General features: G+C 35.4%; 2 protein-coding genes across 2 annotated transcripts; one reads left to right on the forward strand and one right to left on the reverse strand.

The window, feature by feature from the left end:
* Positions 1-1799: 1799 nt before the first annotated feature.
* LOC123905595 (serine hydroxymethyltransferase 4) lies at positions 1800-4893 on the reverse strand. Its single transcript, XM_045955264.1, has 4 exons — positions 4053-4893; positions 2690-3080; positions 2486-2587; positions 1800-2285 (listed from the first exon to the last, which is right to left on the reverse strand). Exons 1-4 carry the CDS (start codon positions 4728-4730, stop codon positions 2041-2043), a joined length of 1416 nt encoding a protein of 471 aa, XP_045811220.1. The 5' UTR covers positions 4731-4893; the 3' UTR covers positions 1800-2040.
* A 17916-nt stretch (positions 4894-22809) lies between these two features.
* LOC123905426 (adenosylhomocysteinase) lies at positions 22810-25753 on the forward strand. Its single transcript, XM_045955020.1, has 2 exons — positions 22810-23783; positions 24618-25753. The coding sequence occupies exons 1-2, from the start codon at positions 23073-23075 to the stop codon at positions 25362-25364; spliced, it is 1458 nt and encodes a 485-aa protein (XP_045810976.1). The 5' UTR covers positions 22810-23072; the 3' UTR covers positions 25365-25753.

Here is a 25753-nt window from a genome sequence, read left to right on the forward strand (position 1 = left end):
TGTCCTTTCACCACCTCATATGGTTTTTATATTTTAAAATATAAAATCAGTGTAAACATGTCCTTTCACCACCTCAAGCTACAACCTCGTCATGAGCACACACCTCTTCATTTCAACCATCGTTGTTCAGTTAACTATATTCCACAATCCTCAGGTTGTCTACCGATTGTTTTACTTATATAGTACTGTGGTATTTAAGGGATTTGCTTCACATCAGTCAACTCTTGTGGAACATGCCTTTTGTTCCTTGTATAAAGAACACTGATTAAAGAAAACAATAACTGGATTTAGTACGACTAAACTTGAGATGTGTTCATTTAACATTAAGGTCAGAGATAGATTCTGGAATAGGAGATTTGTGGGAGGAACTCGAGATGGAAGGGTGATGCAATCATCCCAGATAATACTAGTATGAATGAGTGGGTTGAATTGATTGTGGTTCAGATTGTTTTAAGTAGAGGAAATAACGAAGAAGAAAGAGGCCGAGTATCATAAAAAACGATTTTCAAGTTTGGGTCTTAGAAGTTCGTGCTTCTCGTGGATAGGAGTCTTCGTGGCTTTTAGCATTTTCCTTTCATTAATATCAGTTTTTTTGTTTAGTGAAAAGAATCAGTTTTTTTGTTTAGTGAAAAGAATCAGTTTTTTTGTTTAGTGAAAAGAATCAGTTTTTTTTGTTCTTACTTTTTCTTTTCACATGCATTTCTGATGATCTTCGTGTAATTGCTTCATTATAGAGATGACTGGAAGGCTGTTGGGGTGCCAGATTTATTTATTATAAATTGAGGGTAACCAAAGAGAAACTAATACTAACAGAGTAATAATGTGAAATAAAAAATAATAAAATATAATTGTTATGATTAGGTCTTGGGAGATTTTTTGTTTTCAAGTAATTTTGTTGATAGAATTTTATATTTAAGGTGAATAAAAAAATTGTTAGAGATTCGAATCTCATCTTTACTTATAAAATACGATATCTTAAGCAACTGAACTAAGTTCATGCGAACTTGGTGGTTGGTTATAAATCAATAGAAGTTGGTTTTATTGTTTTGATTATTATGATTTAATTCAAACATAAAAGAGAAAAATTGAATAAGTTAATTGGTTTGGATTGTGGGGTTGAGCCTGGAAGTCCTCGTTCGCCCTTGGAAATTCCAAAAATACTCTCCTCGCTACTTAAGTATTGAACTTGGGGGGCGTCAAAATTGGAAGAAAAAAAACAGTTTGCATCCTAGTTCGCATTCTAGAATGCTAACCTTATAAAATAGGGGACGAAAGAAGGAGAGAGATACAAAAATATTAAATTTTATAATGTTCGCATTCTAGACTCGCATCCTACACTGTGAGGGGTAGTATTGGAAAGTCGGGGGCACATGTGAGACTCAGGAGACACGAGAAGGAGTATGTGGGGTTGATAGTGTTACTTGTTTACCTCATTAGAATAGTAATAGTCAATTTTAGGTAGAACACAAAGATCATAAAGCCCTACAATACAAGGTTTGTTAAAATCCCGATTTAAAACCTAAAAACTATAGATTTTAAGTTTTTAGATCAGTATTTCAAGTTAAATCATTGGTAGAATCGTTTTTGGGTAAAACCATAGTCTGGAACAATTTTACATGATTTAAATCCCTCTAAAATCACTGAAATTGTGTAATATCATAAGTTTTAACTCTTTGACACGATTTTACTTCTTTTTTTTTTGGATAATTTTTTGATTGGTACTAGATGATTTGGTGGGTAATTTGTATAGTTTTATCCAAGTTTATGAATATTAAATTTTATTACGATGATTTAGTATATTTTAGCTAAATAGAATACATTCTTTGGTTTCATTAAAAATACATTTGTAAGAAATAGCATTTTTCTTGAGAAAATATGATATCATATCAGGGATACAAACACATAACAACAAACACATGAACCGATAAATTGAACCAAAAACAATCAAATTTAGCCTATGCGACGTCCAACACAAGAGCATTTATCTCGACATTCCCATGATTCAGGACATTCATTTTGAAAGAGTTGTGTGCGGCCAACCTAATCCTTGTACTTCAACTCAGATACTAGGAATCCAGGCATATCGAATGAGGCTGAAAACTTCTCAACATCAGCTTTGAGGTCTTCAAGTGCTTTGTTGTTCACCAATCCCTTGTTGAAATCCTTCAAAAGTTTGCCATATTCCTTTTGAATGTCTAGTGTAAGAGTTACTGCACGGTGAAGGAACTCTCCAATCTGCTCAAAGTCCTTCTCAACCAATCCCCTAGAAGTCATAGCTGGGGCACCTGTTAACAAAAGCTCCTGTCAATTACTCGTGCAAAATGATGACATTCGGTTGTAAATTATAAAACATGCGCAGAATAACACATCAACACTTTGCAGATCTCCGGTGCTAATACAGCATAGCTCCGGCAGCCACTAAATTTTAAATGTTTTTAATTAATAATTTAAAATAACACAAGTTAGTATATACAGGAGTTCTTACCAATTCTTACTCCTCCAGGGGCCAAGGCACTGCTGTCACCAAAAACAGCATTCTTGTTCACAGTAATGTTACAGAGATCACAAAGTTTTTCCACCTTATTTCCTGCAAGAGTATGGAAATTGCATCAACAAATTGGTGATCCAACTTTAAACAATCAAAACCAAATGAGCTTACTACTATTTTTCCAAGTTATTATTAGTTTACCAGTCAAACCAAGAGGGCGGAGATCCCACAAGACAAGATGGTTTTCGGTTCCGCCGGTGACAAGTTGGTATCCCTTGCTAATCAAGTAATTTCCAAGTGCAACAGCATTGGCCTTAACTTGCTTGGCATATGCCTTGAACGCAGGCGTCGCGGCCTGTTTCAAAGCAACAGCAAGGGCACCAATCTGGTGGTTGTGAGGACCACCCTGAAGGGAGGGGAAAACAGCAAAGTTGATTTTGTCTTCAAAATCATAAACTGCATTCTCGGGCTGACCCTTCTTTGGTGGCTTAGGTCCCTTCCGGTAGAAGATCATACCAGCCCTGGGACCCCTTAAGCTCTTATGGGTTGTTGTTGTGACAATGTCACAGTACTCAAAGGGATCGTTAGCCTCCTGCATCCACAAGTAACTCAATCTCATCAAATAAAACACTAAAACTCAAGAAAGCATTACTAGTAAATTAGATTCCTGACAAATTCTTGCTTCTGTCTTTAAGCATAGTCAATATAAAATCTCAAGCAATGAGCTGCCAGTGTTTATGTTATTTAGTTTAAATATTATTTTCAACCGACAAATTTATCAGTTTTTACTTTCAATACCTATACAAAAATTAGTCTTGTAACATTGGTTTTAGTCTTGTAACATTTGTTCATATTTAAATTAGTCTTTATATTTATCATATTTCAACAACAAAAATATAATGGTCTATAACAAATATTATAGGTACTATAACAAATACCAAAAGCAAATTTTCATGTGTTGTACTAAAATCAAACAAAAAATATATAAACATTATTATTAGCACTAGTAGTATTATATTAAGAGCACTAATAATTTAACAAAAAACATATTTTGACACAAATCTTGCCACCAAAACTACATCACTATATTATTATATACTTTTTCTCCTCTCCCTTTCATTCAAATCACCACTTATGTTGGATGTATTTATATATTATTCCTACTTTCTATACAGTGTCCAGTTTTTGTATCAAATTATCATTGTTCAGATTCATTAATATTAACTTAACCAATCCACAAAAGAACACAGATCTAGCTAGTAACTATAAAGCACATACACTCCTCAGATTAGGTGTCCCGGTCGGTGTCCAACACCGGCACAACACCATAGCATATGATTACATTGAATTATGTAATTTCCTCAAATTATTTCGGTATCGATGTGTCAGTGTCCGTGTCATGTTCGGTTTCATGTGATGGTGCTTCCCCGGTTACTAATAATAATAATAATAAAAAATAACAATAACAAATTAACAATCAAGATTATACTAACACTATCTACTTCAAGCATGAACAAAAAAAGCAAATTTGTTAGATGATAGATCCATAAGAAATGATCCATACCTGAGCAGCAACAAGGCCACTAATATGAGCCATATCACAAAGCAAAAGTGCACCACACTTATCAGCAACTTGTCTAAACCTAGCATAATCCCAATCTCTAGGATAAGCACTTCCACCACAAATAATCAATTTAGGTCTAAAATCCAAAGCTTTCTCTTCCAACCTATCATAATCAATAAATCCAGTACTCTGATTCACCTTATAAGGCAAACTCTCAAAGTAAATCGAAGTAGCAGAAATTTTCTTCCCACCGGAAGTATAGTAACCATGAGTCAAATGTCCACCGGAAGGTAGATCCAGTCCCATAATCCGATCATGAGGCTGAAGCACCGCCGTGTAAGCGGCGAAGTTCGCCGGTGAACCGGAGTAAGGCTGAACATTAACTCCCCATTTTTCAGCGTCGAGATGGAAAGCGGTTAGAGCGCGTGAACGGCAGAGGTTTTCGATCTGATCGATGAATTCGTTACCGCCGTAGTAACGGTTACCGGGAAGACCTTCGGAGTATTTGTTGGTGAGGGCACTTCCTAGGGCTTCGATGACTGCGAAGGAGGTGAAATTTTCTGAGGCTATGAGTTCGATTCCACGGCATTGACGGCGTTTCTCTTTTTCTATTAAGTCGTGGATTTCTGGGTCGACGGTTACTAACGGCGTGTTTCCCCATTCACTAACTGGATCCATTTTAGTTGAATGAAATGAATCACGGAAATAGGAAGAATTTGGAATTAGAGGGAAAAAGCACAAACAGTGTGTGGTGTTACTCACTGGTCGTGTTTGTACATCTCAGTTTGCGTGCTGTGTGTTGCTTTTAAAACATTTCTTAGCTGGTGATTTGAGTATTGAATGTACAATTCTATCCTTTTTTATCTTTTTCCTTTTATTGTGTTAGGATTTTGGTAGGTAAATCAGATTTGTTTGTCTGGTTAATTAATACTCCATAGTAAAAGTTCATTTTTTAAATTTATTAAAAAAATAATCTATTAGGTCTGCATTATAGTTTAGATACATAACTTATTCAATGAATCTGACAAGTTGATTTTTGTTTATAAATAAGGATAGATGGAATATACTGATCTTATTTGACTTATTTTAACTTAAGTGTGGTTGGCGGTGAGTAGGTGTCATTTATGTAGTTCTTAAGAGGGAATTGTGGTTGACGGCGAGCATGTGAGTTGGGTATGCGAGCTGGGCCGCCCCGTTTAACCTGCCCAGCATAAGCCCGCATAAAGACCATAAATGTTACATACGTAGAATTTTGCCCATTAAAATTTGATGCGGGAGATGGATCCCTAAAGTGTTGGATCGTAAATGGTGAGGAACTTAAAATTTGACCCAATTTCACTTAAACTTTGACTCAGTTCAAAATAGTAACCTTAAATTGTTGCTGAACTATTCTCTCCGCTAAAATTAATCTTTACTTAAAATGTCCTGCATTAAATATGGAAATTTTCTCAAGTGAATTTTGAACATTTGATATACGTTGGTGACAATATAGTTCATTTTGTTAGACCCACTTTTTGTGTCAATAGATAGATTGTGTTAAGATAAAAATGGCGCACTAAAAGTCATGATGTTAGGTCCATTGTGAGTAATGTAGGTAGATCTGTAAGTGACGTTGATCCAAATTGTGGTTTATGTCATTTTCTATGTTTGTTAAGTGGCTATTAGCTGAGATGGAGTTAGAAAAACTTTGGCGTGCAACCGAAACTGTGGTTAAGTTACTTCTATTCCTTTAAGTTGGTGGGATAAATTTTGAAATGAGTAGGTTGGTTGGTGAGGGTAGTATGGTCATTCTATTCTCACCAACCCCACTGGCGACTGGCGATTGCCCTGCCCTCCTTCATGAGCCCATTTACTATACTAACTAGGTTTTAATCATACAATTTTCTATATAATATATTGAAGTAACTGGTCTTCTATAGTAGTATATAAAAATATTTATTTGGGCACCATAGTCGTGAATGTTGAGTTTTGAAATCAAAGATTAAATTCAACAATTGACAAATATTTTTATATTGATTTAACTAACATTGTAGTAATATCCATGTTTATGCTTATACCACCTACCTCGTGTCTTTGCACAACCAAAAAGTAGTGCTTCAATGCATTGTTAACTTTTATGATCAATCATTGATTTTTCACAACATAGAAGGTGGGTGGGTGAGCAAGTACCACAAACAATTTTAACTCCTCCAATTCATTGTTCTTGAGTTGTTTTGAGGAATTAAAATTTAATTCATAATATATAATTGATTTTTTGGTAAATTCTAATATGGATCACTTCATCAAGTGGTCTATGGTGGACCAGTCGTGAATAATATTATAACGAATACGAATTTTACAAAATTCACCGTTGGATTGAAAGTTTATATCATATAGATCATCTATAGAAAAATTTAAAAAATTTGAAAATCATTTGATATGTTATTGAGACACATCAAGATTAACGGTTTATTAAATAATATAAATCTTGATAGGTCTCAATAACATATAAAATGATTTTCAAAAAATTTATGGATGATTTACGCGATATAAACTTTCAATCCAACAATGAATTTCGTAAAATTCATATTCCGTAAATCATTTGTCCACGGTGGACCACTTGGAAAGATGGTCCACCGTAGCATTAGCCTTATTTTTTTTACTAAATGTTGAAAGGTTGTCCAGTAAAATTAATTTTGCTTTGAGAATTTGGTCTAATTTGAAATTATTTTTTACTCTTTCTTTTTTTGTTGGTGCATATAAGTTTTTACTTTTACAATTGATTGTAACTTCAAATATTCAATGTTCAGTCTTTTTTTGAATGAATTTAATTAAAAATAAATCACTTTTAATTTGAGTTTTTCATAAAATCAATTAAAATGGTATAATTTGTGTCGTGGCATAACCAGATGCACACTAAATTAAGAATCAAAGCCTACTTTTATGTTAGGTCGAAATGAGTTGGTATTCTTAGATCTCATGTATTGATCTAAGAATATCAATTCGAAGTGGTAACAACCACTTTCTATTTTTTAAAACAACAAGAAACAAAAATATTTGAAGTAAGAAGTTATTTTTGCGAGAGAGAAGGAAGAAGATTTCGAATAGCAGAAATCTGAGAGAGAAAAAATTTTGAGAACTGAAAAGTATTTATAGAATAAGTGGCCAACTGAAGTGGATCAATTCGTGGGAGGAAAATCAGGTCAGCAAAGCAAAACGTGGTCAGTATTAATCAGGTGTTGATTGAGTTGAGTGGAAACAATTTTCGTATGTGTAATTTATAAACGGATAGGAATGCACAGTTAAAAAAAAAGGAATGCACACTGATAGCGAAAATCATAATTAATAAGTCGGACGGACGGCAGCGTGCGCGTGTGTGATATTCGTCATGGTGTGCCCCGTTTACAAAACTAGGTATCTCTTGTGGCGTACCCCACGTAGTGATATTTTCATATATAAACACTACTAAATTGAGTGTCCTAACCAATGTGAGACTCAACATGAACTTTTTCAAATTCACACACTCTAATTCTTTACTTGTGTTTATTTCTATACCAAGTTCTTCATACAAGTTGCTATCTTGTTCCAACACAAATAAACTCAAAGACACAAGAGTTTGGTCTTTTTTATTTTTATATAAATACACACATTTTCTTGTGATAGAAATCACTGCAACGATATTTTTCTTTAGATAAAAATCAGTATGCTTAGTTTGAAGAAGAATTTGCTTAAGAAGTTTTATTTTATTATTTATTTATGATTTTTTTTATTGAGGTGTATGTTTTTTTTTATTCATATCGATTTTTATTCGGCGTTGTTAGATGGTTTTAAATTGCATGCAGTCAAGAGAAGTTTAATACCAAAATCGAACAGTTTATATATAAAACAATTTTTTTTGGTAAGTAATATAAAATAATTTAAGTGATTATATCATAAATCTACCAACAATGAATTGGTCTAAGTGATAAGGGTTTTGGTCCCCTTAAGCATCTGATCAGAGTTCGATTCCTAACTTATGCGTATTGAAAAAATTCGGTTGGGAAGGAAGAACTCACATTGTGTGCCCCACCGATTTCTCAACGGAGATTAATCATCACTAACGACGGTGAAAACTTCATACCAACATCATAATAACCCAAAAAAATAAATAAATCTTAAATCTATTTTAAATCTGAAATGTATAAAGGCTCCTCTAAAACAAAATTCTCTTTGTTTGTTTTTCTTTTTCTTTTTGTTCGTCCACCGGAGTGATGTGATTTAAAGTAAATTTTAATTCAAAATCATTTTTCTTGATTTTTTTTCCCACACTATTTTAGGTTTTGTTTGAGTTTTCTTCGTCTGGTGTTGGGTTACTCCTGTCTCATCGAGTTGTTTCTTTATATTTATCGTCTTGGTACGATGCTTGTTTTGATTTTTTGTCTTCGTACGGTGTTTGTTTTGTTCAGATTTATAAATTTGCTTTTTATGTTATTAACTCCAATATTGTGAACTTAAATGTATAATAATTTTGGTTAATATACTCAACTATTTTTGTTAGTAAAGAAAAAAAAAACAATTGACCTATCTGTCAAATCTATTCATATTGCATGCAGTTTCCTCTCCCTCTTTAACAAAGATAGATCCAGGCATCTTAAATATTTGTTCAAGATCTGTGTGTACAAAATTCTTCCCAACACTCAACTAACATGAATTTCATAGATGCATTATGCATACATAGCCTTTACAGCCTTTTATGCATGTACTGTATTTTTTATTAGTAACCTAACCTTTACTATTTACTTACTACTAGATCAAGATCACCGACAAGCATCACCATATAGTCATGTGAACCGACACTTTAACTGGCCTAAAATGGGACACCACGTTCCATAAATGAATGAATTTGATGAGATCTCAAAAACTTGTTACTTTATTCAAGGGCCAGTGGGCCACACAGCCCAAATCTCCCATTCATTTCATATATTCCTATATATTTTAAAATTCAATTAAAATATATCCGTGCAGCAATAGCACTACTAAGTACTGGCAAGTTTAATTAATTAATTAATTTTAATTCTTAATACACTTCAGAATTCCCATGTGTGTTTATTAATTCTTGATGTATAAGTCATAAAAAACAGTGGCAATAATACACTTAATTGTTTTGCAATATGAAATATAGAAAGATAGCATTAAAAAGAAGGGGGTGTGTAGGTAGTGGCACCGCAGCTTGCTTGCTTGATGATGATGTATATTTTGTCAATATGAGACCCACCAACCGCGCAGTCATCATCGGGGGTTGTTGACCGTTGAGTCCTAACTAAGTAAGTAATGACCACCATGTCACACAACCACGTAAATTTTTACTAATTCTACTTATATTATTTATCTAATTAATATTATTTATATCATTCTCAATTCAGTATATATCGGCATGATCTTGTTGGGATGTATTTTTTTTATGTTTTTAAGGCGCATGAGTATCTATGAAGAAAGAAAAAGATGTCTGTAAATTTGCTAGATGAAAGATCTACATTGAGACCATGTTTTGGTGTATAATTGAATATGATAGAAGCATGCATGTGGATTTGAATGAAGTTTCTTCACTTACGGATTGACAACTAAGGATTTTACTATAAGAGACGGTTCTCAAAACAGCTTCAAGTAAATTGTTTTGGTCCATAGACAAAATAAAAAACATATATTGTCTAATATTCACACATAATTATAGAATCACAAATTTATATCCAGTAAAAATGTCTAACCTAATAATATTAACATGTTTAGTAATTGTAGACAAAATAATTTACATTTTAATCCAAATGAAAAATAGAGAAACGATGATCCATAAACTTGAACTCGGTTGCAAAGAAAATTACATTATATCAATAAGTAGGGCCAACTCCGACAATTTGGAGGCCCAGTTGAACATTAAAAATGGACCCCCTAATAAAAAATGCAAAAAAATGAAATAAAAAGAATCGTCATCTATTTAAATTGTAAATAACATAAGAAATACATACAAAATAATTATTATATATAACATTAAAAAGCGACAATCTAATTAAGGATTAAATTTGATGCAAAAATTAAAATGACCTAGTGATTGAGTTTGTAAATGACTTCAACATGTAATAGTTTCAGCTTGTTCAAAAAAAAAAATGTAATAGTTTCAATTCTTAAGTTTTCCAAAAAATGGCAATGTAGGATTTGTTGAAGCAATGACCTTGCACAATGGGATTAATCTATCGATACACAATTTTTTTTAATGAACAATCTATTGATACACGTATAATATTTTATGAACATTGACAATATATATATATATATATATATATATATATATATATATATATATATATATATATATATATATATATAATTTTTTTTGAATTGAAGCCTCTAATATTTTAAGGCCCGATACTATCGCACACTCCACACTTGTGTGGAGGGCGGGCCTGTCGATAAGTTGGTGAAATTTTAACAACCAAACTAAAATATGATTTAGTGATGACATTACACATACAATTATCTTTTTTGTCTTGTGAGTCTAACACAGTTGATAGAGACGAATTGTTGGAACAAAATTGATTTAAAAATGTTTGCCCCTAAATCTATAAAGGTTTTGATGATAACAAAGTATTAATAAACAATTGGAAGGACTAAAAATTTATTTTAAGTGCGCAGATATAAGCATCATATAAGCTCTGAGTGAAGTTCAGAGGATGTGAATTCAGAAGTTCACAAGCGCTCAGAAGATGTTGGATTTCAGAAGATACAACCTTCAGATGATGAAGTCTTCAGAACTTCTTGACTGACTACTAGATTTATCAAAGTCTGAAGATCTCTTTGAAAGCTGTGAAGATTCCCTTTGCTAGTCAACTCTTCTACCAATGAAGAAAAGGACCGTTCAAGCCTGATCAGTTCAGCTACTCTCGTTTTGTCTGTCCTTACTTGAGAACGTGGGTTTTTCAGTTTTGTTAGCTGAATAAGGAAAGTCCACTCTGCAGTAGTCAAAGTAACTGAAACTCTTTCTTAGTTTTGGATACAACCAAACTGCATCAAGACAGACTGCTTGAAGACAAAAGATTATCAACTCCAACGGCTCCTTTTGCAACGACTCTTTTCTAGTGGTATATATACTAGAAGATTCAGCTACAACATATATACAATTATCAAGAATTGAACGTGCGCTGAACAAACTCTGAATTCTGTGTATACAAGCTCTGAACCTCTTATCAAGTGTTTTTGCACTTTAGTCTAATACTCTGTACTCTTTGTATTGGCTCTCATTAGGTTCTATTAAGAGCATTTGTATATTGTTATATACTTTACTATTTCTTGAGAAACTTAAGCTTGTGTGCTTAAGTGTGAAGTCTTAAGCTTGTGTGCTTGAGCATTGTTGAGAAGTCTCTTGCTTGTGTGCTTGAGCAGGTGTAATCTTGTGTGATTATAGTGAACTCCCTTGGAAGTGCAAGGGGACTGGACTACTCTCGTTTTGTGAGAGGAACCAGTATAAACTGCTTGTGTGATTTCTCTCTCTCTCTCTTGTTATTATTTGTGTTATTTATCCGCTGCTAACGTAGTTGAGTTAAGAACTTGAAAAAGTTTTAACTTAGCTAAAACACAATTCAACCCCCCCCTTCTTGTGTTTTCACACCTTCAATTGGCATCAGAGCGCCTGGTCTGTTACTTTCACTTAACAGTGAGACAGTAAAGATCTTGTGAGAACACTATGTCTGGAGGAGACGATAGTAGTACTAGAACAACCGGTGAAGCCGGTGAGGCCAGTGGTGCTGGTGGTGGTCCTAGAAATGCTTTTGGTTTTGACTACTTAAGTAATGAATCACATGAACATAGTGGCAACAGAAAAGCCCCTATATTCAATGGTGATGCTTCATTATTTGAGTGGTGGAAAGAAAGATTGTATAGCAATATTACTGCTATTGATCATGAGTTGTGGGATTTGGTTGAGTTGGGAGTAACTTTTGAAAACTTAAATGAACATGGAAGGTTGTCCATTGAGCATAGAAAGTTACTCACACCAGCTAACTTAAAAACCTACACTAAGCATCATAGAGTAAAGGACATTGTTGTCGGTGCTATTAGACATGAGGATTATGTCAGAATAGAGAACAAGTCTACTGCTAAATCTATCTTTGATTCTATGTGTGCGACCTATGATGGTAATGAAAAGGTTCAAGAGGCTAAAGCTAGTCTTTTGATAAGGCAATATGAACTATTCACTATGCAACAAGATGAAAACATTGAGACTATGTTTACAAGGTTTCAAATCCTTGTATCTGGTCTTAAAGCTCTTAAGAGAAGTTATTCCACCTATGACCATGTTCAGAAGATTCTGAGAAGTCTTCCTATTGCTTGGAGACCCAAGGTCACTGCAATAGAGGAAGCTCAAAATCTCAAGACTCTGAGTCTTGAAGCTCTGATAAGCAATCTCAGAAGCCATGAGATGGTTCTGGATGCTGACTCAGAAACTAAGAGGAAGTCCAAGTCAGTGGCTTTGCAGTCAACTAGGACTACTTCTAAGGCTCTTAAGACTCAGCTTCTTGATATTGAAGAAGAATCTTCTGCTGATGGTCAAGAGGATGAGATGAATGAGGATGAGTTTGCTTTATTCACCAAGTTTCAGCAATGGAACAGATTTAACAAAAGAAATTTCAGAGGTAACAGCTCCAGAAATTTTGTCAGCAAAAAGGATGATCAGAAGAACTGCTTCAACTGTAAGAAGCCAGGACACTTTATTGCTGACTGTCCAGAAATGTCTGCTAAAGACAAAAGCAAAAGATACAGCTCAAAGAAGCAACAATTCAAGAGTAAATTGAGAAAGAGTCTGATGGCTACCTTTGAAGAGCTATCATCTGAGGAAGAAGTTGAGGAAGAAGAAGAAGCAAATCTAGCCCTGATGGCTTCAACTGACTCAGATGTAGACTCAGACGATGAATCAGAATCAGATTCAGAAGTAACTGATGAGGTATTTTCTGACTGCTCTAAATCTCAACTAATAACTGCACTTAACAAGGTCATTGAGAAACATCTCAGAGTGTTAAGTAAACAAAAAGTTTTACAAGAAAAACTTAACACTATGACTGAACAAGCAGAACATTTTCAAGGTCTATATCAAGAAACTCTGAATAGAGTAAATGACTTTGAAAAGGGTTGTGCTGTTTGTCACAAACCTATTGATGAGCAGGAAATAACTCTTCAACAGTTTGTGCATCTCAATCTTGGAAAGAGCAAAGCTGCTAATAGAATTTATAATGTTTTGAGACATAGAGGAGAAGGACTTGGCTATGAATATGGTAGAACATATTCAAAGCTGAAGACCTTTGCCAAAAAGGTTGGAAAATCTTGTGTTTATTATGTTGTTCCACCAAGTGAAGAGGGAAAGAATCCTGGTATTTGTGAAAATGACAATGATGATCTGAGTGATTTAGAAGCTGACAGCTCAGAGGAACCTAGTTCCTCAGGATCTGGAAAGAAGAGTTCAGAAGATAGAAGTTGTTCAGAACCTGATAACATTAGTTCAGATGTTCTGAAAGCTCCAACATCTGAGACTTCAAATTCTGGATCCAAAGGAACTTCAGTACCTGAAGCTAGTCAATCTAAGAGATCAGATGTTTTTAAAAGAAAAAATTCAAACTCCAAATCTCAGATGAAGTACAAGACTCAGGTTATTTATGATTCTAGAGTCAGTAGATATAATCAATCAGAACATAGGATTGATGATAAATACAAACCCTGGAATCATAAACAATCCAAATCTTGGAAAAATAACAGATTTCAAACAAAGAAAAGATTTCAAAAAGGTTATTATTCCAAACCAAGATCTTTCTCAAACACTAGACAACATAGTAAGCATTTGTGGACTAACAAGCGTGGACCCAGAAGATGGGTACCAAAAGCTGAAATTATGTACCATTCAGATTTACCAACTAGGAAAGGATATGTCCTACCTAGAGTGTGGAAACAAGTCTTATGCAAAGGAAGAAGGGCTTATGTCCTAGACCAATGGTTGACAAGTTCTCAAGTTAACAATCAGAACTTGGAAAATGAAGAGGAAGAATACTGGGATGACTTTATCATTAATCTTGATGAAGAGTTCTATCGCAATGATTAAAGTTGTTTCTCATACAGCCTACCACTCAAAGAAGTATCATGAATCACTCATGGTATTTAGATAGTGGATGTTCAAGGCATATGACTGGTGACAAACAACTATTTTCTAAGCTGACTATGAAAGAAGGAGGATCTGTTGGCTTTGGAGGTAATCAAAAAGGAAAGATAATAGGTACAGGTACAGTAGGTAATTCTTCCCTATCTATTAATGATGTTTGGTTAGTGGATGAACTCAAACATAACCTATTGAGCATAAGTCAATTTTGCGACAATGGTTATGTAGTTGTCTTTAATAAGGAATCATGTACTGTGTCTAAACAATCTGATAACTCCATGATATTCAAAGGTCTGAGAAAGAACAATGTTTATAAAATTAATCTTTCTGATTTGAATGAACAAAAAGTGATGTGTCTTTTGACCTTGAGTGAAGAAAAATGGATCTGGCATAAGAGGTTAGGCCATGCTAACTGGAGGTTAATCTCTAAGCTTAGTAAGCTTGACCTTGTCAGAGGTTTACCTAAAATCAAATATCACTCAAACACACTTTGTGGTTCATGTCAAAAAGGAAAGATTACAAAATCATCGTTTAAACCTAAGAACATTGTCTCTACCTCAAGACCATTGGAACTTCTTCACATTGATCTTTTTGGGCCAGTTCACACTGCCTCTATCAATGGAAAGAAGTATGGATTAGTGATTGTTGATGACTACAGTAGGTGGACTTGGGTAAAATTCCTAAGAACAAAAGATGAAGCTTATGATGAGTTTAGCATCTTCTGCAAACAAATTCAAAATGAAAAAGGCTACACTATTTTAAAAGTTAGAAGTGATCATGGTGGAGAATTTGAAAATGAACCTTTTGAAAACTTTTGCGAAAAATATGGCATTTTGCATGAATTCTCTTCTCCTAGAACTCCTCAACAAAATGGGGTTGTAGAAAGGAAGAATAGAACTCTGCAAGAAATGGCCAGAACCATGATGCATGAAACTAATGTAGCAAAGTTTTTATGGGCAGAAGCTGTAAACACAGCATGTTATGTTCAAAATAGAATCTATATCAGATCTAAGTTGAACAAAACTGCTTATGAATTGTTCAAAGGAAGAAAACCTGATATTTCTTATTTTCATCAGTTTGGATGTACGTGTTACATCTTAAATAACAAAGTCCATCTAAAGAAATTTGATGCTAGAGGGTATAAGGGTATCTTTATAGGATACTCTGAACGCTCAAAAGCATACAGACTGTATATTTCTGAAACACATACTGTGGAAGAAACTATGCATGTCAAATTTGATGACAAAGAGCCTGACCAAGTGTCAGAGCTTGTGGAAGGTTTGTCTAGATTTCAGGTATCAGAGGATCAATATTCAGATATTCCAAACTACTCAGAACATCCATTCTCTGAAGAACCTCTGAATACAACAGTTCCTACAAACTCTGAACAACAAAGAACTGAAGCAACTGCTGAACCTGATGTTGATGAGTCTGAAGATGATGAGCCCCCAAGAAATACTTTCAAATACAAATCATCACATCCAGAGGAACTGATTTTAGGCAACAAGGATAGTCCAAGGAAGACAAGATCTCAACTGAGAAATGAGGAATCATTAGTTGGTCTTATCTCAATGATGGAACCTTCAAAGATTGATGAAGCTCTGAAAGATGATGCTTGGATTGTAGCAATGCAAGAAGAGCTGAATCAATTTCAAAGGAATGATGTGTGGACTCTAGTGCCTAAGCCTTCACACAAGAACATTATTGGAACAAAATGGGTATTCAGAAACAAGCTGAATGAACAAGGTGAAGTGGTAAGAAACAAGGCTAGATTGGTTGCTCAAGGTTATAGTCAACAAGAGGGGATTGACTATACTGAAACCTTTGCACCAGTTGCTAGACTTGAAGCAATCAGGTTACTTCTATCTTATGCTGTTAATCATGGAATAACCTTGTATCAGATGGATGTTAAAAGTGCCTTCTTAAATGGTTTTATTTCTGAAGAAGTGTATGTTAAGCAACCTCCTGGTTTTGAAGATGTCTCAAACCCAGAACATGTTTTTAAATTGAAGAAATCACTGTATGGTCTGAAACAAGCTCCAAGAGCTTGGTATGATAGACTCAGTAATTTCCTTCTTGAAAAGGGTTTTGAAAAAGGAAAGGTTGACTGCACACTCTTTAGAAAAACAACCAAAGAAGACATTTTAATCATTCAAATTTATGTTGATGATATTATTTTTGGTTCAACTAATGCTTCCTTGTGCAAGAACTTTTCTGAGATAATGCAGGATGAATTTGAAATGAGCATGATGGGAGAATTGAAATTCTTTCTTGGAATTCAAATCAATCAGAAGAAGGAAGGAACTTATGTTCATCAATCAAAATATACCAAGGAACTTCTGAAGAAGTTCAATCTAGATGACTGCAAGATAATGAACACTCCCATGCACTCAACTACCAACATGAGCAAGTCAGATGATGAAGGAAAAGTAGATCAAAAGGTCTACAGAGGTATGATTGGTTCCTTACTCTATCTGACAGCCTCTAGACCAGATATTTTATTCAGTGTATGCTTATGTGCAAGATTCCAGTCAGATCCTAGAGAATCTCATCTTACAGCTGTAAAGAGAATCTTTAGGTATCTGAAAGGAACAACTAATCTTGGACTTCTCTATAAGAAATCCAATGATTATGTGCTAAATGGATTCTGTGATGCTGACTATGCTGGAGATAAAATTGAAAGAAAATCCACAAGTGGCAATTGTCAATTTGTTGGTGAAAACCTTATCTCCTGGGCTAGTAAGAGACAAACTACTATAGCTTTGTCTACAGCAGAAGCAGAATACATTTCAGCAGCTAAGTGTTGTACACAACTACTCTGGTTAAAATATCAGTTAGAAGATTATCAGGTAAGCAGTAACAATATTCCTTTATATTGTGACAATACTGCAGCCATTCATTTATCTAAAAATCCTATCCTACACTCTAGAGCCAAACATATTGAAATTAAACACCATTTTATCAGAGATTATGTTCAGAGAGGCATTATAGATATTAAGTTTGTTGATACTGAAAATCAATGGGCTGACATATTTACTAAAGCCTTACCTGTTGAAAGATTTGATTTTATAAAGAAACATCTGAACATGTTTTCAATCTCTGAATGAAATTTTTTTTGGGTTTTTAAAGTGTAAGAAGTTATGTATATCAGAACTTATGATTCAGATCATCTGAAACACAAGCTCTGAAGTACCTAACTCTGATAGAGAATTTTAAATAACTCAGAGGCTCTGAACTATTTAAGTGGGAAGCGTTTAGTATTCACTGCTGAACAGTTGTCCATTAAAATAGCAGTTACCGAGTAAATTTCTGCACGTGGTCTACGTGTGTCAGGTAGTGGGTGGTTAATGATGATTTTTTGGTATTCAACTCTCTGTCAATTAGCGTAACTTCCCAAATTTGCTATTTTCATGTTAACTGTACTCATTTAAATAAACTTACACAATACACTTGCACACTATTCACTTTCACAACCTACACTTTCATATTCTCTCTAAACCTCCAACACACTTTCTTTCTCTCTCGTTAGTTTTCCAAACCCTACCCTAATCTCCAACAATGGCCGGACCTTCGTCATCTTCTTCAACAAAGATTCCACCGTTTATGTTCAAGAATCTTCAGATTGTTGGGAACGAGATGGAGTTTCCTGAATCTGAACTCTGCTTTCTGTCTGAGAAGATTGTGGACTTTGATAGTCTTTCTGCAAATGGTTTTGAAGTTAAGCAGTACTTTACATCACAAAGATGGGATAAGTACTTCGACATGCTTAACGGTCCTATCTACCCAGACTTGCTTAAGAAATTTTGGATGAAAGCAAGAGTGTTTGATAAACATGAAGCAAAGAAGGAAGAGATTGCTGCTATTGAGAGGAATCCTAGTCTGAAGGGTAAAACTAGGAAGGAAATGGGCTTGCTGGAATTTACAGGTGTTCAGATTAGGTCTAACATCTGTGGGATGAATATGGCTTTCTCACCAATTCATTTCAATGCTCTCCTTGGTCTACCTAACTCTGGGATAGAGTTAGATGCTTTTGAAAAGGATACCAGATATAGAGATGATCTTCTGCATCTCATCTGCACTGACTTTAAGCTGAAAGGGAAAGTCAAAGGATTGACTGACGAGTGCAGAGTGATGTTCAAAATAATCCTTGCTTCTATCAGTCCAAGAGTTGGAGGGACTGATACAATCTCCTGGACGCATCGTCATTTGTTATATTTCCTTCTGACAAGGAAGAGAGTTAATCTTGGAGATTACTTTTTTGAACGGATTTGTGAAGCAATTTTTGCAAGTAAGTCTCAGAGGAAAACTACTATAGTTTATCCCAGGTTGTTGTCAGATCTTCTATATCAAGGTCACGTGGTTCAGAACTTGCAGAAGTTCCACCCAGAACTGGTTCAGAAGAAGTTTTATCCAGAGATTCTGAATGCTAGTTTTCTGTCCAAGATGCGTTTGATTGCATCTAAGCCTGTTGCTCCTCCACAAGAGTTCTCTGTTAGGCTTGAAGATCGTCTGTACATAGAAGGCTACCCCGTTATATCTGAAGCTGATGCTGAGCATGTAATTCAGGACTACTTAGAAGTGCTCAGAAAAGAAGGTTTTATTGTTGATAGGAGTATGGTTCCAAAGGCTCCTGCAAACCAGTATAACCCTTCTAGGAAGCAAAAGAGAAAGGCTGAAGCTCAAGATGATCTACCTAAGCCAGATCTTTTGGCTCAAAAGAAAGTTAAAGTTGAACGATCTATGGCTGAGCAAAGGACTAAGAGAAAACATGAAGAATCTGCTGCCAAGGCTACTGAAGGAGCTTCAAAAGAGCCTGCTGTTGTTGAGGTAGACAGTTCATCTGAAGAATCTGAGTCAGAAGATGAGACTGAATCTGATGAAGAGACTCTGGTTGCAAGTTTGAGGAAAAGACCTGCTCCTACTCCTAAAGATAAAGGTAAGTCTACTAAGTACATCTTTAATGAAAATGAGATTGGAATAGGTTACACCAAACCTCTCAGAACTGTTTTACCAACCTCTGATATTCCAACCTCTGACAACCCTTTGTCTGAACTAGAGAAACATCTTAGTCCAGACCCTCTTAATAATCAAACCTTCACCCAGAAACCTTCATCACCTCCTAAACCTAAATCACCTCAACCTCAACCACAAAAAGAAACACCTATCATATCACTATCTGAACCTAAATCACTTATTCCTAACCCTGAACAAGCTTCAACCACAAAACAACCATCTCCAATTAAACCTGCTGAACCATCATCCCAACTCAAATCTCCTGAACCATCCCCTGAACACATTTATCCTGAATCAACCTCTGACATCTCATCATCTGAATCAATTCCTGAACCTCAACCTCAATCAAGTGCTGAATATACTTCTCCTGAGCGTATTCATACTTGTGCCCCCAAGCCTTCTGAGGCAGAAGTTGTTATTATTGACAACCCTGCTACTGAAACACCAAACTTCTCTACCATTCCCAATCTTTCATCCTCATCATCTAACCCTTTTAGTAATCTCTCCACTCAGTTTCATGATGACTTGGTTAGATTATCTATGTTAAAGGACAGGTTTCTAGTTTGTCCTTCTGATGTGGATTTGGAAGTTTCAAGCATTAAGGCAAGGATTTGCAATGCTTTGGATGGTGCTGCTGAGAAAATTAAGGCTGTAGTTGGAAGAAGAGACTTGGATGTGATAAGCTTCATGAGGGAAAGTCTGGCTAGGGCTGAACTGAAAAGGTTAACCATGTTTAATCATGCTGAATCTGAACGTGCTAAGCTGGAAGCTTTTGCTGCTGCTGAACAACGTCTGAACGCTTTCAAAGTCATCTGGATAGACTCCAAGCTGTTTCAGAATCTTGAAGCTCAGAGGTCTGAGTCTGAAAGGTTAGAAGAAGCTGCTGCAAGAGTTGCCCAGTTGGCAAATGAGTTGCAACCCGAAGACTTTTCAGAGGATGATGTGCTGGCTTCTCAGAATCAAGAGGATGTGCTGATGATTGACTATCCAGAGGAAGGTGAACCCTCTGATAAAGGCAAGGCACCTTTGGTTGAAGAACAAGTGCCTTTGGTTGAAGATCAAGCTCCTATGGTAATTGATCAGTTGCAGATCTTTCAAGAAGCTCTGAGGGAGCAACAAGAAGGTCTGGAAAGGCAAAGAGCTGCTCACCAAACATTGGAAACCAAGGTGGATGGTTTAGTTTCCAATGTGGGATCTTTGAACGACAAATTTGACCAACTCTTAGCCTTCCTTTAGAAACCCTAGGATTCTATGCACTTATTTTAAGTTGTTTTTGTTTTAAGATGTGTTTTTGTTTGTGATAATTTTCTTTGGTAAAAAGGAACATAAGAACACAAGATGCTTTCAAAAACGAAATTTTTTTTATTGATCTAACCATGTTGAGTACATTGGTAAAAAGAAAAGAAAAAGACAACCTAATCCTAATCAGATGGATAATACTCAGAAGAAATCTCAGATTTCTCCTCAGCATCCTCTGATGAAATCTCTATGGGATCTGGGTTTTGCTCTTCTTCTTCTTCTTCTTGTTCTTCTTCTGGAACATAGCTAGCCAAGAACTCAACATAGTCAGCATCATCTTCGTTCTCTTCAGCTTCGGAATCTGATGAGATGATTATTATCTCAGCATCTTGTGGTTTCTTGTTGTCTTCTTTATCGTTCTCATCTTTTTCGCGTTTTTCGTCTTCTTTCTTTCTCCTAAACTCTGCAATTCGTGTGCTAAACCTTCTCATTATTCCTAATCTTTCTTGTTTTACCTGTTTATTCTTGTTTTCTCGTGAAAGAGGCATGTTAACTCGTTCACCTTTTATAAACCCTTAAGCGCGTTGTTATCTGTTTTTGAAATTAATTCACCTTTGTAACAACCACTCTTCTTCTTTGACTGTCTTGGTTATATAAATTTTTTCTTACTTTTTGATAATGACAAAAGGGGGAGTAGTTACGCATTAATTGATAAGTGATAAGTTCAAAAACTGAAACCACACTTTTATCTCGCTTTTATCCGTTAAGTTAAAAGTTGTTACTTTTAAGTTGTTTTACGTATTTCAAGGTGGAGACTAAGTTAGTTGAAACTGAAATAAATTTCATAAGTAAGGATAAGTTAAGAGTGCAATTTTAACTTAGCCTTATGAGACTTAGGGGGAGAGCTTGCAAACCTCTCACTCTGAAGAAAAATATGAAATTTGTTTTATTTCAAATTATCTTAATCTTATACTAAATTAAAATATCATGGATATAACCTAAAGTTTTGGCTTTAAGGAATATCAATCTTAGGGGGAGCTTGCAAACCTCATAAACCTAAGAGAAACATGATAAGTTAATTTAACAACAATTGTCAATTAATACTGATGTTTGTCATCATCAAAAAGGGGGAGATTGTTGGAACAAAATTGATTTAAAAATGTTTGCCCCTAAATCTATAAAGGTTTTGATGATAACAAAGTATTAATAAACAATTGGAAGGACTAAAAATTTATTTTAAGTGCGCAGATATAAGCATCATATAAGCTCTGAGTGAAGTTCAGAGGATGTGAATTCAGAAGTTCACAAGCGCTCAGAAGATGTTGGATTTCAGAAGATACAACCTTCAGATGATGAAGTCTTCAGAACTTCTTGACTGACTACTAGATTTATCAAAGTCTGAAGATCTCTTTGAAAGCTGTGAAGATTCCCTTTGCTAGTCAACTCTTCTACCAATGAAGAAAATGACCGTTCAAGCCTGATCAGTTCAGCTACTCTCGTTTTGTCTGTCCTTACTTGAGAACGTGGGTTTTTCAGTTTTGTTAGCTGAATAAGGAAAGTCCACTCTGCAGTAGTCAAAGTAACTGAAACTCTTTCTTAGTTTTGGATACAACCAAACTGCATCAAGACAGACTGCTTGAAGACAAAAGATTATCAACTCCAACGGCTCCTTTTGCAACGACTCTTTTCTAGTGGTATATATACTAGAAGATTCAGCTACAACATATATACAATTATCAAGAATTGAACGTGCGCTGAACAAACTCTGAATTCTGTGTATACAAGCTCTGAACCTCTTATCAAGTGTTTTTGCACTTTAGTCTAATACTCTGTACTCTTTGTATTGGCTCTCATTAGGTTCTATTAAGAGCATTTGTATATTGTTATATACTTTACTATTTGTTGAGAAACTTAAGCTTGTGTGCTTAAGTGTGAAGTCTTAAGCTTGTGTGCTTGAGCATTGTTGAGAAGTCTCTTGCTTGTGTGCTTGAGCAGGTGTAATCTTGTGTGATTATAGTGAACTCCCTTGGAAGTGCAAGGGGACTGGACTACTCTCGTTTTGTGAGAGGAACCAGTATAAACTGCTTGTGTGATTTCTCTCTCTCTCTCTTGTTATTATTTGTGTTATTTATCCGCTGCTAACGTAGTTGAGTTAAGAACTTGAAAAAGTTTTAACTTAGCTAAAACACAATTCAACCCCCCCTTCTTGTGTTTTCACACCTTCACGAATATCATATTATATACGAAGAAGTTGAGATTCAAATCCCGAATAAACTAATTAGAATTTCTAGCTAATTTGACATTTTTTTTTTACATAGATACATGAAATTGGGTAGTTAAGAAAAAAAGTGTTTGCTTCAAAAAAAAATGAAAAAAGTGTTGGTCAAAAAAATAAAATAAAAGTGATTAAGCATATAATTAGAAAGGAGATGAAGTAGGAAGAAGTCTGATAGATCCATTCCCAACCATAACCAAAGAGTAAATTACGCATCATAAATTTGAGTCATTCAAACCTATTTATACTCCATTACACACTCCCCTCACTCACAAACACACAAACCAACACTCTCTCATTTCTCACACTTCTCTCTTTCTCTCCATACCATTCCATTTCCACAATGGCGTTGCTTGTTGAAACCACCACAAGCGGCCGTGAATACAAAGTAAAAGACATGTCCCAGGCCGACTTCGGCCGTCTCGAAATCGAGCTGGCCGAAGTCGAAATGCCTGGACTCATGTCCTCCCGTAAAGAATTCGGCCCATCCCAACCCTTCAAAGGCGCCAAAATCACCGGTTCCCTCCACATGACTATCCAAACCGCCGTCCTAATCGAAACCCTAACCGCTCTCGGCGCTGAAGTCCGTTGGTGTTCCTGCAACATTTTCTCCACTCAAGACCACGCCGCTGCCGCAATTGCTCGCGACAGCGCCGCGGTTTTCGCCTGGAAAGGTGAAACTCTCCAGGAATATTGGTGGTGCTCTGAACGTGCACTTGATTGGGGTCCTTCTGGTGGACCAGATCTGATCGTTGATGATGGTGGTGATGTTACTCTTTTGATCCATGAAGGTCTTAAAGCTGAACAAGCTTTTGAGAAAAATGGTACTTTGCCTGATCCTAAATCTACTGATAATGCTGAGATGCAGATTGTTCTTACCATTATCAGAGATGGATTGAAAACTGATCCTAAACGTTACCACAAGATGAAGGATAGAATTGTTGGTGTTTCTGAAGAAACTACTACTGGTGTTAAGAGACTTTATCAGATGCAGGCTAATGGAACACTTTTGTTCCCTGCTATCAATGTCAATGACTCTGTTACCAAGAGCAAGGTATAATTATTATTATTATTTTTTAATTTTAATTTTTGGTTTTTTTAATGAGTTTTTGTCTTGATTTAATTTAGATCTGTTGTTAATATGTGTTTATTTGTTGAGTTTAGTTAAATTGAATTTTAGATCCATGGTTTTTTTTTTTGTATGGTTTGAATTTGCTAAATTGTGATGAATTTGGTAGCTCCTATGAAATGGGAGAGCATCATTTTGTTTTGTTTTTCATTAAAAAATTATTTTTTTAAAAGACAAAAATTAATATAACAAGTGTGATGATGTAACTGTCTTTTTTTTAGTATATCTAGAAGATCTGGAAATATTTAAAATTGGATTTTTATTTTATTTTATAATTCCATGTTGAGCTAATAAGGTTGGTTGGAACTTGGATTTGTCAAAATAAAAGGTTGGTTGGTTGGATCTAATGTTTTAGTGTATGTTTGGTATCACTTGGATGTGTCAGAATCACAGTGATCTATTGTGATTTTGCAGAAGCTAGAACATAGGCTTAAATTGTTAAAAATCACAGTTACTGCTGATGGATCACAATTGCGGATCCGGTTTCTGCACATTAATTGATACGAGTCTTTGAGTTGAGATCTGTCGGCTCACATTACACCTTCACCATATCCAATTTTTTTTTTAAATAATATTCAGTATTAACTAATGATTTGAAATCGGCCTGAAACATTGATGTTGCGGGCCAGATTATGGTTGTAACATTAATTTTTTCAAGCAAACAATTATCTGTCTCTAAGTTGTATCTTGTTGTATATTCAAATCGGCTTTTTTTTGGTGTGTGGTCTAACAAACAATGTTGTTTTGTGATATTAACAGTTTGACAACTTGTATGGTTGCCGTCACTCACTCCCCGATGGACTGATGAGAGCTACTGATGTCATGATTGCCGGTAAGGTTGCTGTTGTATGTGGTTACGGAGATGTTGGCAAGGGTTGTGCTGCTGCCTTGAAACAGGGTGGTGCTCGTGTCGTCGTGACTGAGATCGATCCAATCTGTGCACTACAAGCTCTCATGGAAGGTCTTCAAGTTCTAACTCTTGCAGATGTTGTCTCCGAGGCTGACATTTTCGTTACCACAACCGGTAACAAAGACATTATCATGGTCAGTGACATGAAGAAAATGAAGAACAACGCCATTGTCTGCAACATTGGTCACTTCGACAATGAAATCGACATGCATGGCCTTGAGACATACCCTGGTGTGAAGCGCATCACAATTAAGCCACAAACCGACAGATGGGTTTTCCCCGAAACCAACTCTGGCATTATTGTCTTGGCCGAAGGTCGTTTGATGAACTTGGGATGTGCTACTGGACACCCCAGTTTCGTCATGTCATGCTCCTTCACCAACCAAGTCATTGCTCAGATTGAGTTGTGGAAAGAGAAGACTTCCGGCAAATATGAAAAGAAGGTCTATGTTTTGCCTAAGCACCTTGATGAGAAGGTTGCCGCTCTTCATCTTGGCCAGCTCGGAGCTAAGCTTACCAAGCTTTCAAAAGATCAGGCAGATTACATCAGCGTGCCTGTTGAGGGTCCATACAAGCCTGCTCACTACAGGTACTGAAGTGATCAAGGGATTGTTGAGGGAAAGAATAAAGATGATTCTATCCGTATTTCGTTGCATTCCATTTTGGAATATTTTTGGTTTCTCATTACAATTTTTAGATTTGTGGTACATTGGGAATTCTTTTGGATTATTATCCTAGAATCTCAATTCCATTGGGTTAAGGGTAAGAGCAAAAAAACCTATTGGTTTCTGTCAATTGAGACCAATTGGGTTTGAATAATGCTTTGGTTGCGGCTGTGTGGGTTATGATTGATTATTAGAGTATAATAACGTGTTTCCGTCGTCTATCTTTGACAAAGAAACAGGTTAGGAAAATGCAGAAAAAAAATGTACTTCACTGTTTTAAGCTCGATTTGTTTTAATTTATATTTTCTTATTTTTTTTCA

Source organism: Trifolium pratense, linkage group LG2 (genome assembly GCF_020283565.1).
Source record: "Trifolium pratense cultivar HEN17-A07 linkage group LG2, ARS_RC_1.1, whole genome shotgun sequence".
Classification (NCBI taxonomy): Eukaryota; Viridiplantae; Streptophyta; class Magnoliopsida; order Fabales; family Fabaceae; genus Trifolium; species Trifolium pratense.

Excerpts from the sequence above, each read along its gene's own strand:
- LOC123905595 (XM_045955264.1), bottom strand. The coding sequence starts at position 4,730 with ATGGATCCAGTTAGTGAATGGGGAAACACGCCGTTAGTAACCGTCGAC. Across the intron at positions 3,081-4,052 it reads GTGGCCTTGTTGCTGCTCAG|GAGGCTAACGATCCCTTTGA; the intron begins GTATGGATCATT and ends TTGTGGATGCAG. Across the intron at positions 2,286-2,485 it reads CCCTGGAGGAGTAAGAATTG|GTGCCCCAGCTATGACTTCT; the intron begins GTAAGAACTCCT and ends TTTTGTTAACAG.
- LOC123905426 (XM_045955020.1), top strand. The coding sequence starts at position 23,073 with ATGGCGTTGCTTGTTGAAACCACCACAAGCGGCCGTGAATACAAAGTA. Across the intron at positions 23,784-24,617 it reads ACTCTGTTACCAAGAGCAAG|TTTGACAACTTGTATGGTTG; the intron begins GTATAATTATTA and ends TGATATTAACAG.